The sequence below is a fragment of the Hydra viridissima genome, unplaced genomic scaffold (genome assembly GCF_058129835.1).
Source record: "Hydra viridissima isolate aposymbiotic clone 2 unplaced genomic scaffold, HvirCarnegie_v1 scaffold_4, whole genome shotgun sequence".
Lineage (NCBI taxonomy): Eukaryota > Metazoa > Cnidaria > Hydrozoa > Anthoathecata > Hydridae > Hydra > Hydra viridissima.
The window spans coordinates 9403324-9416740 of NW_028324303.1; the positions used below are offsets into that span (position 1 = coordinate 9403324).

Consider the following 13417-nt stretch of genomic DNA (forward strand, 5'->3'; position numbering starts at 1 on the left):
CATAATCCAACACATTCTAAAGATATTCTTATATCATGAAAACATTCTTTAACATTAAAAGTAGTAAACCTTGGAAGACATTGACTGTAAACTTAATATGCATATAAAAATAATTGGAAGGCGGTAAGTAAAAAAACAAAAATAATAGACAAAAATATGAATTACAAACAAATATTTCTTAACTCTATGTATCAAGCACTTAATTGCATCAATTAAAGGTTTGAAATACTAGTGAAAATTAATGATCATAAATGTAATAAAATATCAATAATTGAATCAATAAATAGTAGTTAATGTTATTATAACCATGTAATGAAAATTATAAAAATAAGGTTAAAGTTAAATCATTTACTACAATCAATAAAATTACAACTCATTAACTCATAGTTTACATAAAAATTATAAGAAACAGAAAAAAACCTTAGCCTCTTCTCTTCATATACTTGCTGCGAACAAAAAGGTGAAAATAAAATTTTTAAATTATTTCAAACACCTGATAGAAATAATTTAGAAAAAAGTTAAAAATTGTAAGTTCTTTTTAGTACATCTTGACGCGCTTTCATAAATTGTAAAATGTCTTTGTCTGTTTGCTTATCTCCAGTTAGCTGGATTCTTAAAGACACTTCGGTAGCCTCAGTTTTAAATTGTTCTTTAGCATGGCTTTGACTTGAAAAACTCTTTTTCAGGTCACAAAATACAGAGTGGGATGAGTTTGAAAACAATGCACTAGAAGTCTGAGTTAAATCAGGAGAACTAATTTGTGAACAGTTTGTTTGAAAAGAATCTGAACAAGACTTTGTAACATTTAAAGGTGTTACAACCTCACTCTGAAATAAAATGAAATAAAACTCATGCACTTTACGATTTTTAAAATATATGCAGTAATACCAGGTCTTACTGACATTGTTTATCCATGTCTGCTTAAACAAATCACTCAAGGACAAGGCTATAACAAATGTTAAACATCCTGGATTTTTCAAAATAAAAAGCTATTTGTATAAACAATTTCTCAATGAGTAAAGAAGCAAAGGTGGAAATGTTTAAAGATATTTAAACTATAGCATTTCAAAAAATTCTTTTTCTATTCTAATGTACTCTATAACATAGAGGAAAATACCAATTGTGAAGATAAAATAGTAGCAATATAAATTTTTAGCAAATGATAATGATCAAATATCTCCAAAACAAAATTCAATAACCTTTTTAGTGCCAAAACTGCTGACAGTTTGAATGGCTTTGATAGCAAAAGCAATATATATATATATATATATATAACTTTTGTAATGAATGTTTCCTAATTTTTTTTATTATCAAGGCCACAATGAGACAAAAATAGACATCTGAGGAAAATACATCTGAACTAATTCATTGGTTATAACAATTTCACTTACTATTTTCAGTTAAAACTATGTGATGGGCATATACAATGTGATTTACAGTAGTAAAAATTTATTTAAAAAAATTATATTCCTATAAAATGTACCAGACTGCTTTTACTTTCACTTGTTTGTTGAGTCCACCAAATTTCAAATTCTTGATGCAACTTTACTTTTGATGTTTCAAGCAAATGTTGCATGTGTTCAATTTCATTCTTTAGAGCTTTTAACCCATTAAATGAACGTTTATATCTAAACCATCAAAGCTGTAACAAAATATTTTCATCATTATTAATGTGCATTTTGTAAAAACTAAATGCTTACAAAATCTTTTCTTTCTCTAATGCCTCTCGCAAATGTTTATCTTCAGAATCAAAATTTTTTGAATGAAATATTTCTTGATCTAGAAAAGAAACACACATGGAAGAAAAAAAAATTAAACATTAAATGTTGAAATAGTTCTAATAACATGTAGCAAGTGATTACACAAGATATAAACAATCTTAGTTGCAATAACAAAAAACAAATACTGACCATTTTGAATGAAATCTTCTTTTCTTTTCTCCAACCTGGACTTTATAATGTCTGAAAATTAATCATAACAAAACACTTTTTCAAATGTTCTTAGTAAAAGTCTACATACATATTTTAAAGTGAAAATATTCCAAAGTACAAAAATAACTGTTTGCTTACTTATATTTATTCTTGACTTATTCACTTGTTCTCCTAACATTTTTGCTTCTGAATATCTAGAAAATAAAACATAAGTTTACTAATTATTTAGATCATTAGAAGATTATTTTTAAAAACTGATTTTGTTTTTAACCCTCAATATGTACCTCATTTTTAACCCTTTCTTCTTCTCTTCAATAGCAGGATTATCATAATAATTTTTCTGGAATCTCTGAAATGCTTCTTGCCTACATAGCGATGCTGGAAATTAAAGTTGTAATTTTATTTATGTAAACTTAGCTGATTTAAAACACAAAATAAAATAACAAAAATAATAGACAACTCACAACTTGTACTCAGAGTAAGATTTTTCACCAAAACATTTCTTTTCTTCCTATCATTGAAATGATCTTTGGAATTCTTCTAAAATTTAAATTTTGCTATAAAAATGCATTTTATGTTGCAAACAAGGGTTTGCAAAAAGCTGCATTTTTATATCAAAATATTACATTACTGTAAGAATATTAAAACCATTACAAAAATCACAGCAATCTGTCTAAAACATTTTTTTAATAGTTAGGTATAAAAAACCTCTTCATGTGTTAGACTTGAAGGATCCAATTGGTTGGTCAAAACACTTCTTGATGACTCTTGTTGTAGGGAGTGCTCTTCAACTAAGTTAGACTGTATATTTCCCTTAAGCATGCCTACTAATATATCTATTTAGCTAAGACTTTTTATATCAAAATATCTGATATTTTCAAAATCATAGATATCAAATAATGGAAAAACATTTTTTAAATGTTGAAAATAAAGTAAAATCAAAAAGTTTTAATAAATACCAGTATATGCCATGCTTTTATTTTTAGAACAATTTAATTTTAGATGCTTTCATTATAATCATTCAACCTGATAATCATAACATTTTTATAAAAAACCTATAATATAAAAGGATACTAATTTCATTATCACGTTGTAAGATCAATTCTTTCAGTTTATTTACTTCATTAGTTTTTGCTAAATAGGTGCTATCTGAAGAATCCATGCTTTGATTAGGAATTTTTACATCAATGTCACTATAAAATTAAAATAAATCATACTTTGAGCTCTTTCCATCTTTTATTGAGCTATCAGTCTAATTAAAAAAAAAATTCCAAATAAAAAACATACACAAATAAGTAAACCTGCTTTTATTTTGTGAAACACCTTTAATCTCTAAATACTCATTCTGATTAAAAAAAATTCTTAATTACTTCTCTAGACTTTTTAAGAAAAAGTTATGATAAATATATATATATATATATATATATATAATTATACAAAATGAAATAACCTTTAACTGTAAAAAACAAAAGTTGATTTTTCTCATGTCAGCACCAACTGAAAGGAAAGAATCCTTATCAGTGCTATTAATGTATTCTTGGACCAAAACCTTTAGCCTAAAAAATTTCAGCTCAAATAATATAATTCCACTGATTTACACAGAGTTTTAAAAATAATAAAATGCCTATCATTCAAAGAAAGAAAGATAAAAAGGTACTTGGAACATGATTTGATGAATTATTTTAAGAAACCATAGGTAAAACATCAGTATGCTAAGATTTATAAATACAACTAGAAACATTCTGATACAATCTTTTTTTTTAACCTCATAAAAAAAAGCTTTAACTTTTAGTTGAATGACCAATCAGTTATGAAAGCATGAATTCATAATGACTGAGTTACAAATGCACTTAAATATATAATAAATGGGTTTATAAAAAGTAGCTTAAAAAAACATTTTTCTACAGTAATTTCTTTAGTTACATTTATTGTTTTAGCAGTAATACTTAAAAATTAGCTTAACTTCAACTGAACTATTTTTATTTGCTTGGTGAAGTGGAATACTTTAAAATTAAACCATATCTTTGTAAAAATATTGTTTACTTCAACTAGTATCTTTCTGATTTTGTTAATGGTACTAAAGTTTAGATTGTAGATTAAATATTATGATCATCGGATATTTTCAATAAATACTTAACCATTTTATATCAAATTAGATTTTTTTAACATTTTGATTATATTGAAACAGTCAACTAGAGAATTTGTCTTTAAAAATGTCTCAATGCATAAATAAAAAGATTAATGGCAAATTTTATAACAATAAGAGAACAAACAGTATGTTTTTTTAAATTAGCGGGCAGAAACTAGTGGAGTTTATAAAAAAAACTCTTACCCTGACTGCTCATTTTCAGTTAGATCACTTTCATGCACTACTCCAGTGGTTAAAAAAAGTTCATTTTTTAATTCAAGAATCTCACGTTTCAATTTTGTTATTAGCTAAAAATAAAAATATTCAATTTTGTAAAGCACAAATATACAAAAGCTGGTAATATGAAACCAGTACCAAGAAGGCTGATAGTTGAGTGAGTGATAAAATATTGGTAGGATATATCTTATAAGAAATTTTGAGTAAGCCTATGAAATTGTGTGGTTAAATATTAGCAGTTGATGGTGATTTTGTGTTTTAAGGAAGGTAAAAAAGTATAGAAAGAAAAGTTTTATTAAAAACACAAAAGCTAAATTAACTGAAAAAAATTTACATGAAAATTCACTCAAAATATGAGAAAACATGGCTGCAGCTGCCCCTTATTGTAATGTATTGAAGATGAAGATGATGACATCAAGTTAGACCTTATGTAAATCAAATGTGATATTGCTGTTAAAAAGTGATTTTTCATGAAAAGTTAAAGCTTTAAAAATTTAATAAATGCTTCCCCTCTACCCCCCCACCCCCCCCCCACCCCCCACATACACACACTTTTGAATAGAATAATATTCCCTACCTAGAAATCGAAAACTTAATAAACACTCTAGGTAGAGTTGCTTTATTCAAAGTAATGCATTACAGATTAAGTTCTTTAATATAAATATAGCTACAAACAAGTTTTTTTAAAACTGTAATCAACATTATTTTAATTAGAATCAGTTAAATTTATGATAACTAATATAAACTAGATGAATTAATTAGCATATGTATTAATGGATTATTCTTATAATAAACTGAAAAAAAGTTTAACAAATATACAAACAAAATAAATATAAAATAAACAAGTCACTTCATACCAGTTTTGGATCAAGTTCTTCATTTAAAAGTGCATGGTTCTTAATCAAAGCCACTCGTTGAGCAAATCTACAGGTTGCAATTGACTCCTAGACACAGATTTATAAACACACTAGTTTCATGTGCTAATAAGGGTGAAAATGTTAACTAAAATATTTGAAAAAATAATTGCACTAAATAAAAACTATTGTAAATGGTTGTAAAGAATATAAAAATAATCAGCAAATACTCGAGGAAATAGTTTAAATATAGAAAAGTGAAGAGAACAAGTTGTTCATCATTAAAAAATAAAACTTTAAACAACTTGAATATCTTATGAAGATACTTTAACTGTTATTAAAAATTACAGATATTTTAAATGAAAACTTTTTTAATGAAATGTCTTAAATAAAAAATAGCAAAAATTTGTTATTTGGCCCATAATTGTATCTGAGACACAAAACTGAATTTTTAAAAAAAATGTACAGGTTGAAGTTTTAAGAACAGACTTTGAAAGATAGTTTATTAGCTTTGAAAAACGTTTTGAATTAAATGCTTATTTTTATTAGCATTTGCAATGTAACATTAACTTGATTTGTTTGATAAAAATTTGTTTAAAGGAATTCCATTAAAAATTTTCTTTACTTTTTGTTTTATAAAAGATATTAACAATATTATTTCTATGGTACTCTTTAACTTACTTGACTTGCACAATATTTTTAAAAAAAAACAATTATATTGTAATATTTCCAATAGGTTTTAATTGATACCAGAAGTCTGGCATGCTTAAAACATTATTTCCAGCCCTGACAACTCTTGCACAAATTTATCGAACAATGATTAAAGGAATTATAGCAGTAAATATCCATAAACTACTTCTATAAAATGTATCAACTTACGTCAATATTATTTTTCTCAACTGAACATGTAGCAATCATACTTGTCATACAATTACCACCCAAGCTAGATAGAAAACACACTTAAAAACAAATAACATCATAAATGTTTTGAGTTAAAGAACACTACATGCTCTATCTGTTAAAGCAAAATGATCTGACAATCAACAAGGTCTTTCTTTTTGTTAGTGTTGGCATGAAGAACCCCAAATTCTTTGATCCTAACCAATCAATCTCTGGCCAATATGTAAGTATTATAGACTTTATATCCAAAGAAGCTGTGTGTATCCTCAGATCTATTTCTAATTGTTTAGGCTGTTTGCTATAAGCTTTATCAAATTGTTGGGAACCAGTCTACAAATACTGCAAACATGAATCAGTTAATGGTAACAGAAGAGTAGACTTTTTACCATCAAGCAAAGTGCATTTAAATTTATGATTTATGGTTATTGTATCTATGATTGTTGGTCATGTATCACTCCTGATAAAAAAAAATTGTGTTCAGCCTGAACTAATGTTTCTTTATTACAATGCTTAAAGACCAGATAACAATACTTTGTGCTGAAGGTTTTAGGGTTTGCCCTCATTACATCCCTTTTTTCCTTTACTCTTAGCAGAATAGTTACTTAAGCATAAAAGGAGCAAAGTGTCTTCTTTCAAAACAGACATTCTCTCTCTTTCTCACCCTCAGTTTTTTGTTTGTACAAAAACTTTGTACATCAAAATTAACCTTTCTGACTAGAACTAGTGTTGAGAAATGAGCAAAAATTATTCACAAATCAACAAGCGTTGCATATTTAAAAATCTATAGATTGATTTTTTACCCCAAAAATCAATTTTTTTCTCTAACTTAAAAAAATGCTGACTTTTTAACAACTTTGTGTTTTACTTCATTTTGAGCCCACCTGGCAATAGGAAATGATCCTGAAATTAATAGCAATAGCTCATAATTTTTGATATTGCTAAATTTAAAACATTTTTCAATTTTCAGGAAATTGTTTTCTTAGTTATTGACTTTAAATAAAATGTTAATCACCAGGGTTTAGAATGTAATGGAATATCATGGATTGAAAATCATTGAATTATATTCTAGAAGGCTGCACAAAGTCCTATTCTGAGGCCAGGAACAAAACAAGATTCAAAAATGTAATATGCAATATTTCCCTGGGAATAATTTTGACATCTATTAAATGTTGGAAAAGTTTTTAGGAATGAAGTTGCAAGAGTTAAAAAAGTTTGAAACCTGTCCCTCAACACAGCTGTCATCATTGAGTTTCGATAAGGGATATGATTTCTTGATTTATCAGAAAGCGCTATAATAACCTAAGATAAGAAAAAATATATTAATAGCTGATTAATAGTTGAATAAAATATATAATCATATGAAAATAAGTCTGAGATTCTAAATACTATAGCAAAACATGAAGTGTGAGTACAAAATGTAAAATTCTTTTTTAATAGTATAATGCGCAATTTTTTTTAAAAAAAAAACAAAAGGGGAAATGTTTATCATGATTGAGTAAAACATGATTTTTATTTATTGCCCCTAGTATAACCCACACCCCAAACAAAGACTTTTTTTAAAAAAAAACTGTGGGTTAAATACAAGCATATACGGTAATTGTGAATCAATGATGATTGAAAATATACCTGCTCTAGATAATGTAGTGACAGATTGATATATTTGGCTTCCTTTAACAATGTACCACCAACTCCTGTTTTACTTACACGCTCAGACCTAAATGATCAACTTACCCAAAAGAATGTTTGCAATAGTTTTTTCATATAGAAAACCTCTTTCAAAGAACCTGATTAAACTATAAACTTGCTGATAAAAATTGTATGAAATTTGATAGACTATTTAAAAATATAAATTCTGAACATAAGAAATAATGTAAAATGTAAGTAAGTAAGAATGTAAAAGACAATTAAAAAGTCCCAGCTCCTAGGATTACAGTTCATATAAATATCAACAAACCCTGCTAAATCAACAAGATGAAGCTTTGACTTTCGAATGGTTGCAGAATTCTGTTCCTTAATTGTCAAATATATAGTGAAAATGCAATGAGAACGTGTTGAAGCTTGGTTCATAGGCGTCTAAAGCAAAAATATAGCAAAAAATATCCAAATTGTTCTTTTAAATTATAGTATTTTTTAAAGGTAAAAATATTTAAGTCACATTACCTCTGCAATCATCCTATTTGTGTCACCAAGAAACAAAAGATTCAATGCTTTATAAAAAAAAAAAAAAAAGAAAAAAAATTTGGATATTTTATGTAACATTTTAAAGAGCTTCTTCCATAATCAAACATCTTCTCAAAATTTTAAATTGGGTATTTTTAAAAGCTTTTAATTTCTGTTGTTGATAATTAAGTAGTATTTACAATTGGAAGATTATTTAATGACTTAAAACATATTTTGTTTGAAACATCTACAAAAATAAATTTTATTTTGTCGAAGATAAATGTTAAAGTGAGAAACAAATCTATTAAAATGTTTTGATAACACTTAAAATACCTTCTTCTTCGTTAAATGCCTGGTGAACAGATAAGTTTTTTAAATGAATATTTCCATCATTGTCTTCTAGCAATGCAACTTTTCTAAAATTAGATGTTCAATAACATTTCATTAGGTGAAAAATAAAAATATGAAAATGTACATACTGCTTTTAAAGAAAAAAATTTCCTTCAATAGCAAAAAGTAAATTTCTTTAAAATAAAAATTCATATATGACAAAGAAACATGATGTAAAACAGTATCATCACTTTAATATTCAGTTTTGAATGAAATATATTACAAATTACATATTTATATTGTCATAGTTTTAATTAGGTTGTGAAGATTTAGGCTTTAAAGATCATAACTGAGTGGATGCAGATAGTTACATAAAAAAACTAACAACCTAAAACTTTTTTGGAGGAAAGGTTTTACATACGGTAAATCTTCTAGCTTGGTTCCATCATGGTTTGGATCCAATAAATCATACCCAGTTTCATTGTAAATCTCTAAGTATGATACATGTGTTGTATAGGTCAGAGAAGGAGTCTACAAAGGAAAGGACATATAGTTCAAAAAAGATTTGTGTTTGTAATCCTGTGGTATATTTTGAGTTATTGGATTACAGGGTCACATTAACCTAGCTTAGGGATGCCAGAGTTAATCCCTGGATTTATAAATACCAGTTGTTAATGAATATTAACATTAATTTTGTAAAATTTTAAGAAAATTAATAAAATGACAGATTCAAATTAGATTTAGAAAAACTGTTTATCTTTATATGAAAGATTTTATTTATTTTAAAGATATAACCTTGATGTGCAATTATTCCTAATTATTTTTAAAATAAGTTTTAAGAAAATAGAGCACATCCAAAGAATCATTTCCCAAACAACTTCTTGTTTTAGTTGCAAATTATCTGGATACAGAAAAAGTGTGTTCAGACTATACACTGGTAAATAAAATAGTCATTATAAAGTCATAAACTCTTCTCAAAACAGCCACCTTGTGTTCCTTTATTTTCAAACAAATAGTTTTCACTTTGAGTTTTTGCCAATCACATGGAAAAGGCATCCTCTGCAAATTTATTTTTATATATATATATATATATATATATATATATATATATGTTTTTGATACTTTTTTTAACATTGGTTATAAAATGTAATCCAAATAAAAAAATTCAAAAAAATCTCTTCTTTTTTTTAAAAAAAAGTAAGGAAATAATTTAAGTAATTGCATAATTGCTAAAAAATCTAAGTGACCTTATATTTTATAAGTCACTGTATTATAAAAAAAAAGAAAATAAGTTTGATTGAAATTTTCTTAAATATATAATTATTCAATAGCAATTGTAGTTTTAATAGCTATTATGCATTAAGACAGCTTTTTGGCATGATTACACTGAGAAACTACTTCAAACTTTCCATGTTACTCACAAACAACTGCAAGAGCAGTGAAAGAGCAGTACAAAAGTAGAAATAAAAGAAAATCTGCTAAAGCACAAAAGATTATGCATTAAAACTTGTATTTTTTATCAGGATTTAAAAAATTTATCATTAAAAATCAATTTGTTCAAATTTCATTTAGTATAAAAAAGTTTCGAGGCTATATAGAGAGGGTAAAATGGTTCTTAAGGAGTGTGTTTAGTGTTTATGTAAAGGCAAATAAGATGCAACATTATAAACCATGTTTCTTTATGGAATCTCTAATGTCAATAAAATCTCTACTATTTTTGTGTAATTCATTTTTTTAGTTAAAAAGTAAAAGTATATAGAAAACAGCTAATTATTTAAATTTGGTGTTAAATGATGATTTTTCAAAGGCCTTACACACCTCTAAGTCAAATTAAATTCAAAAAAAATATTTATCTTCCATTCAACATGGCAATATATCAAAAAAAATCTTATGCCTATTTCCATTTTAAAAATCTATTAAGCAGACTCACCCTAGTTTTTATTTTACACTGATAACACTTACCTAAAAATTAAGTTTAAATAAGATAGAATAAAATGTAATAAAATTTAAAAACTTAATTTTTAAGGTTTATCAAATTTGATTTAAAAATGATTATTATTATAATCATATATCATGTATATAAAAATACTAGTTTATCAATCCATAACTTCTATTGTGGCTTATGAGATTAAAAACCTTGTACCTCCTGCTGATGTTTAAAGATATATGATAAAGTTCTTGGAATGATTCCTCTGTCAATATACCGCTCTGCTCCTCCAGTTATAGTAAAAGTCTTCCCTGAACCTGTCTAAATAGAAAACAATGACTAAAAAAAAAAAAGAAACCCAATCACAAAACTATCAATGTTGTAGCAATAATCATTTATGCAAGTTAGTTTGAAAGAAATTAGTACAGCAGTAGTTATAAGTTAATGTTTTAAAATATAAAAGTTGAAAAGTTTAATTTTATGGCTATTGCTTAAACAATCAAAAAAGATTGCAGTTTATTTAATTGTTCATTATAAATTTCGAAGAATTATTTCCCCAGAGATAATATCATCACATATTATGATATGTGATGATATTGTCTATTATGAAATCCATAGAACAGACCTATAAAATTGTCATAAGTGAAAAATTATAATACTACTACCTGGCCATATGCAAATAAAGTTCCATTATAGCCACATAATACACTTAAAAAAAGATTTGACAGTTTAACAAATGAGCTAATAATCAATAAATTACATAAATTTGAGTGTCAAATTTTAAATAGAAACCATTAAAAATCAAACTTTTCAATAATAGAAGAAGCAACACCAAGAAATACTTCATCCTGAGCAGCTTTTTGTTCAAAGATTTGATCAAATCTGAAAAAAGATTCAAATCAAAACAAATATTTGCCACCATTGAGAAATATTTTTTTATATACTAAACTGGTTCAAAAAACACAAAAAAACCATAGCAACACTCAATAAGAAAAAAACATACAAAAAGTTATAACTTTCTCTTTTATTATTAACATAGCCATCAGCAATACCATGTGGGACATGAAAGTAAATTTCATTCTTTGAAGTATCATTTCTGTTTACTTCATAAAGCTAGATAAAACATTAGTTTGTACTGTGTTTACAGTATTGAGTTTTTTAACAGGTGGACTAAAAAGTATTGTTTCAATGTTTCATAATGACAATTAATACAGGTGAAAGTGTTTCCAATAAACATAAGTACTCAGCTTACAACTGTAGTGCATTTAATTGAACTGTTAATAAAATATGATTTTTACTGCATAAATAATGTCAAGTTATGCAGTAATTGTACAAAAGATAGTTTATTTGCTTAAATTTAAACAAAACTGAAACTAAAAATCATCATTTATTTTAAGTGTAAAGCAAGAAAAGCAAGAAAGAACCATATAGTGCAAGAAAGCATAGCTTGTAAAGAAAGAAGCATATGATGAAGCATGTGTTGAGCATTTAACATTCAAAAATGCATTAAGACAGATTGAGATTGGTTTATACGCTTCAAACAGTGATTTTGTGAAAAAGATAGAACATAGAAAAGATAAAAAGTTAGAAAAAATCCATCATGATTTTATTAGATGCATTAGATGTAACCCCAGCAACTATTAGCAATCATATAAAAATTATTGAAATGATTTTAAACCAAAGAAATTAGGTGCTTTCTGAGTTTAAACTAAGATTTGATGAAATATATTTTTTGACAACCCATTAACAACCCTCAGTGGAAAAAACATCAAAGCTAGACAATCATGGCTTCAAGATCCTGCAGTGTATTTTTCTAAATAATAACATAACTAGTGAAAAATTTAAATTGAGGATGAGTTCAGTTTTCACTAACAAATATAGAAATAAACTTACATACATCATTCGAAAAACATACTATTTATTTCTCTTAAAAAAAAAAAATAAAGTTTTCATTATAACATACATGATTATATCATCAAAATGGATTAGAAACCTTACTTTGGTTTTCATTTACTTTTTTTGTATCATTTGCACTGCATTCAGAAAATTAGAAACTACTTCAAAATATTTTTGTTTAAAACATTCTATGTCAGTAGGTCAACTTATGTAATCATATTTTATGAATTATTTTTAGTATTTTAAATTATTTTTATTAAATTAAAGGTATTTTTAAAAGTCACTTAAAATTTAACAACTGTTAGCTAAAATATCATGTTCTACTTTTTTCATCCACCTAATGATTTGGTGATAGCTTTGTAAATTCTTGATAATCTTTCAAGAATATTTCTCATATCAAGATTTTTTTATTTGCATTAAATTCCCAAATATACCTTTCACTTGTTGATTATATTAACCTTTCCTCAGTTCTTCTCATATACTTGTTAAATTATAGAATTTTTTCACTTTGTATACTTCATAAAGTATAATAGCAAATTAATCTGTTATCATAAAATATAAAAATTTAAACAAGAAAAATAAAACTTTTGAAGTGGCTTTTAACTTTCTGACAGTAAAGTTTATATTCAAGAAAAAAAATCTTTAAAATTAAAATAACATTTTCTTTTCATAATAAGATTGTCAAATTAATTTTCTGTATTTTGCTTAACAAAATTTCTTCTTTCTAAAAATGATAAATATTTGTATGTACATACCCCTGTAGCTTGCTTAGTAGGCTTGATCCTGCAAAATATTTGAATAGCTTGCTTAAACATTACTTTGTTTTACAAAATCCCTAAAGTTAATTTTTTAGTACTTATCAGAAAAATTTACTTTAAAAAAGTTCTACTTCATACTTGATGAACTTTAGTTGATAGAAATTGGTATTCTTAATTATAATTAATCAAAAAGTTTTGCAAGAAAAAAAAATAAAGGTAAGTATTAAAAGAGAATTCACTTTGAAATTAGGGTGTTATATTAAATACAAATTTGAGTAACTTCAATATTGTCTACA

General features: G+C 25.8%; 1 protein-coding gene across 23 annotated transcripts; it reads right to left on the minus strand.

The window, feature by feature from the left end:
- Positions 1-284: 284 nt before the first annotated feature.
- On the minus strand, positions 285-13305 carry LOC145183831 (kinesin-like protein KIF6). Of its 23 annotated transcripts, XM_090083826.1 has the most exons (26): positions 13119-13203; positions 12361-12393; positions 11471-11580; positions 11275-11349; positions 11133-11175; positions 10684-10788; positions 8962-9071; positions 8544-8626; positions 8211-8257; positions 8005-8123; positions 7677-7764; positions 7270-7349; positions 6030-6093; positions 5154-5240; positions 4264-4367; positions 3382-3487; positions 3233-3276; positions 3006-3124; positions 2640-2767; positions 2396-2471; positions 2216-2309; positions 2070-2125; positions 1911-1961; positions 1701-1779; positions 1484-1628; positions 285-827 (listed from the first exon to the last, which is right to left on the minus strand). In XM_090083826.1, the coding sequence occupies exons 2-26, from the start codon at positions 12367-12369 to the stop codon at positions 519-521; spliced, it is 2331 nt and encodes a 776-aa protein (XP_089939952.1). In that variant the 5' UTR covers positions 12370-12393; positions 13119-13203; the 3' UTR covers positions 285-518. The 23 variants fall into 23 exon arrangements, 16 of the variants coding, with proteins under 16 accessions (XP_089939952.1, XP_089939951.1, XP_089939949.1 ...); XR_016451424.1 differs by lacking the exon at positions 12361-12393 and having other exon boundaries at positions 2424-2471; positions 13119-13305; XR_016451430.1 differs by lacking the exon at positions 3382-3487 and having other exon boundaries at positions 13119-13195.
- Between the last annotated feature and the right edge of the window lie 112 nt (positions 13306-13417).

Excerpts from the sequence above, each read along its gene's own strand:
- LOC145183831 (XM_090083823.1), bottom strand. The coding sequence starts at position 13,178 with ATGTTTAAGCAAGCTATTCAAATATTTTGCAGGATCAAGCCTACTAAG. Across the intron at positions 7,350-7,676 it reads CACTACATTATCTAGAGCAG|GTTATTATAGCGCTTTCTGA; the intron begins GTATATTTTCAA and ends TTCTTATCTTAG. Across the intron at positions 3,488-4,263 it reads ACTGAAAATGAGCAGTCAGG|GCTAAAGGTTTTGGTCCAAG; the intron begins GTAAGAGTTTTT and ends GAAATTTTTTAG.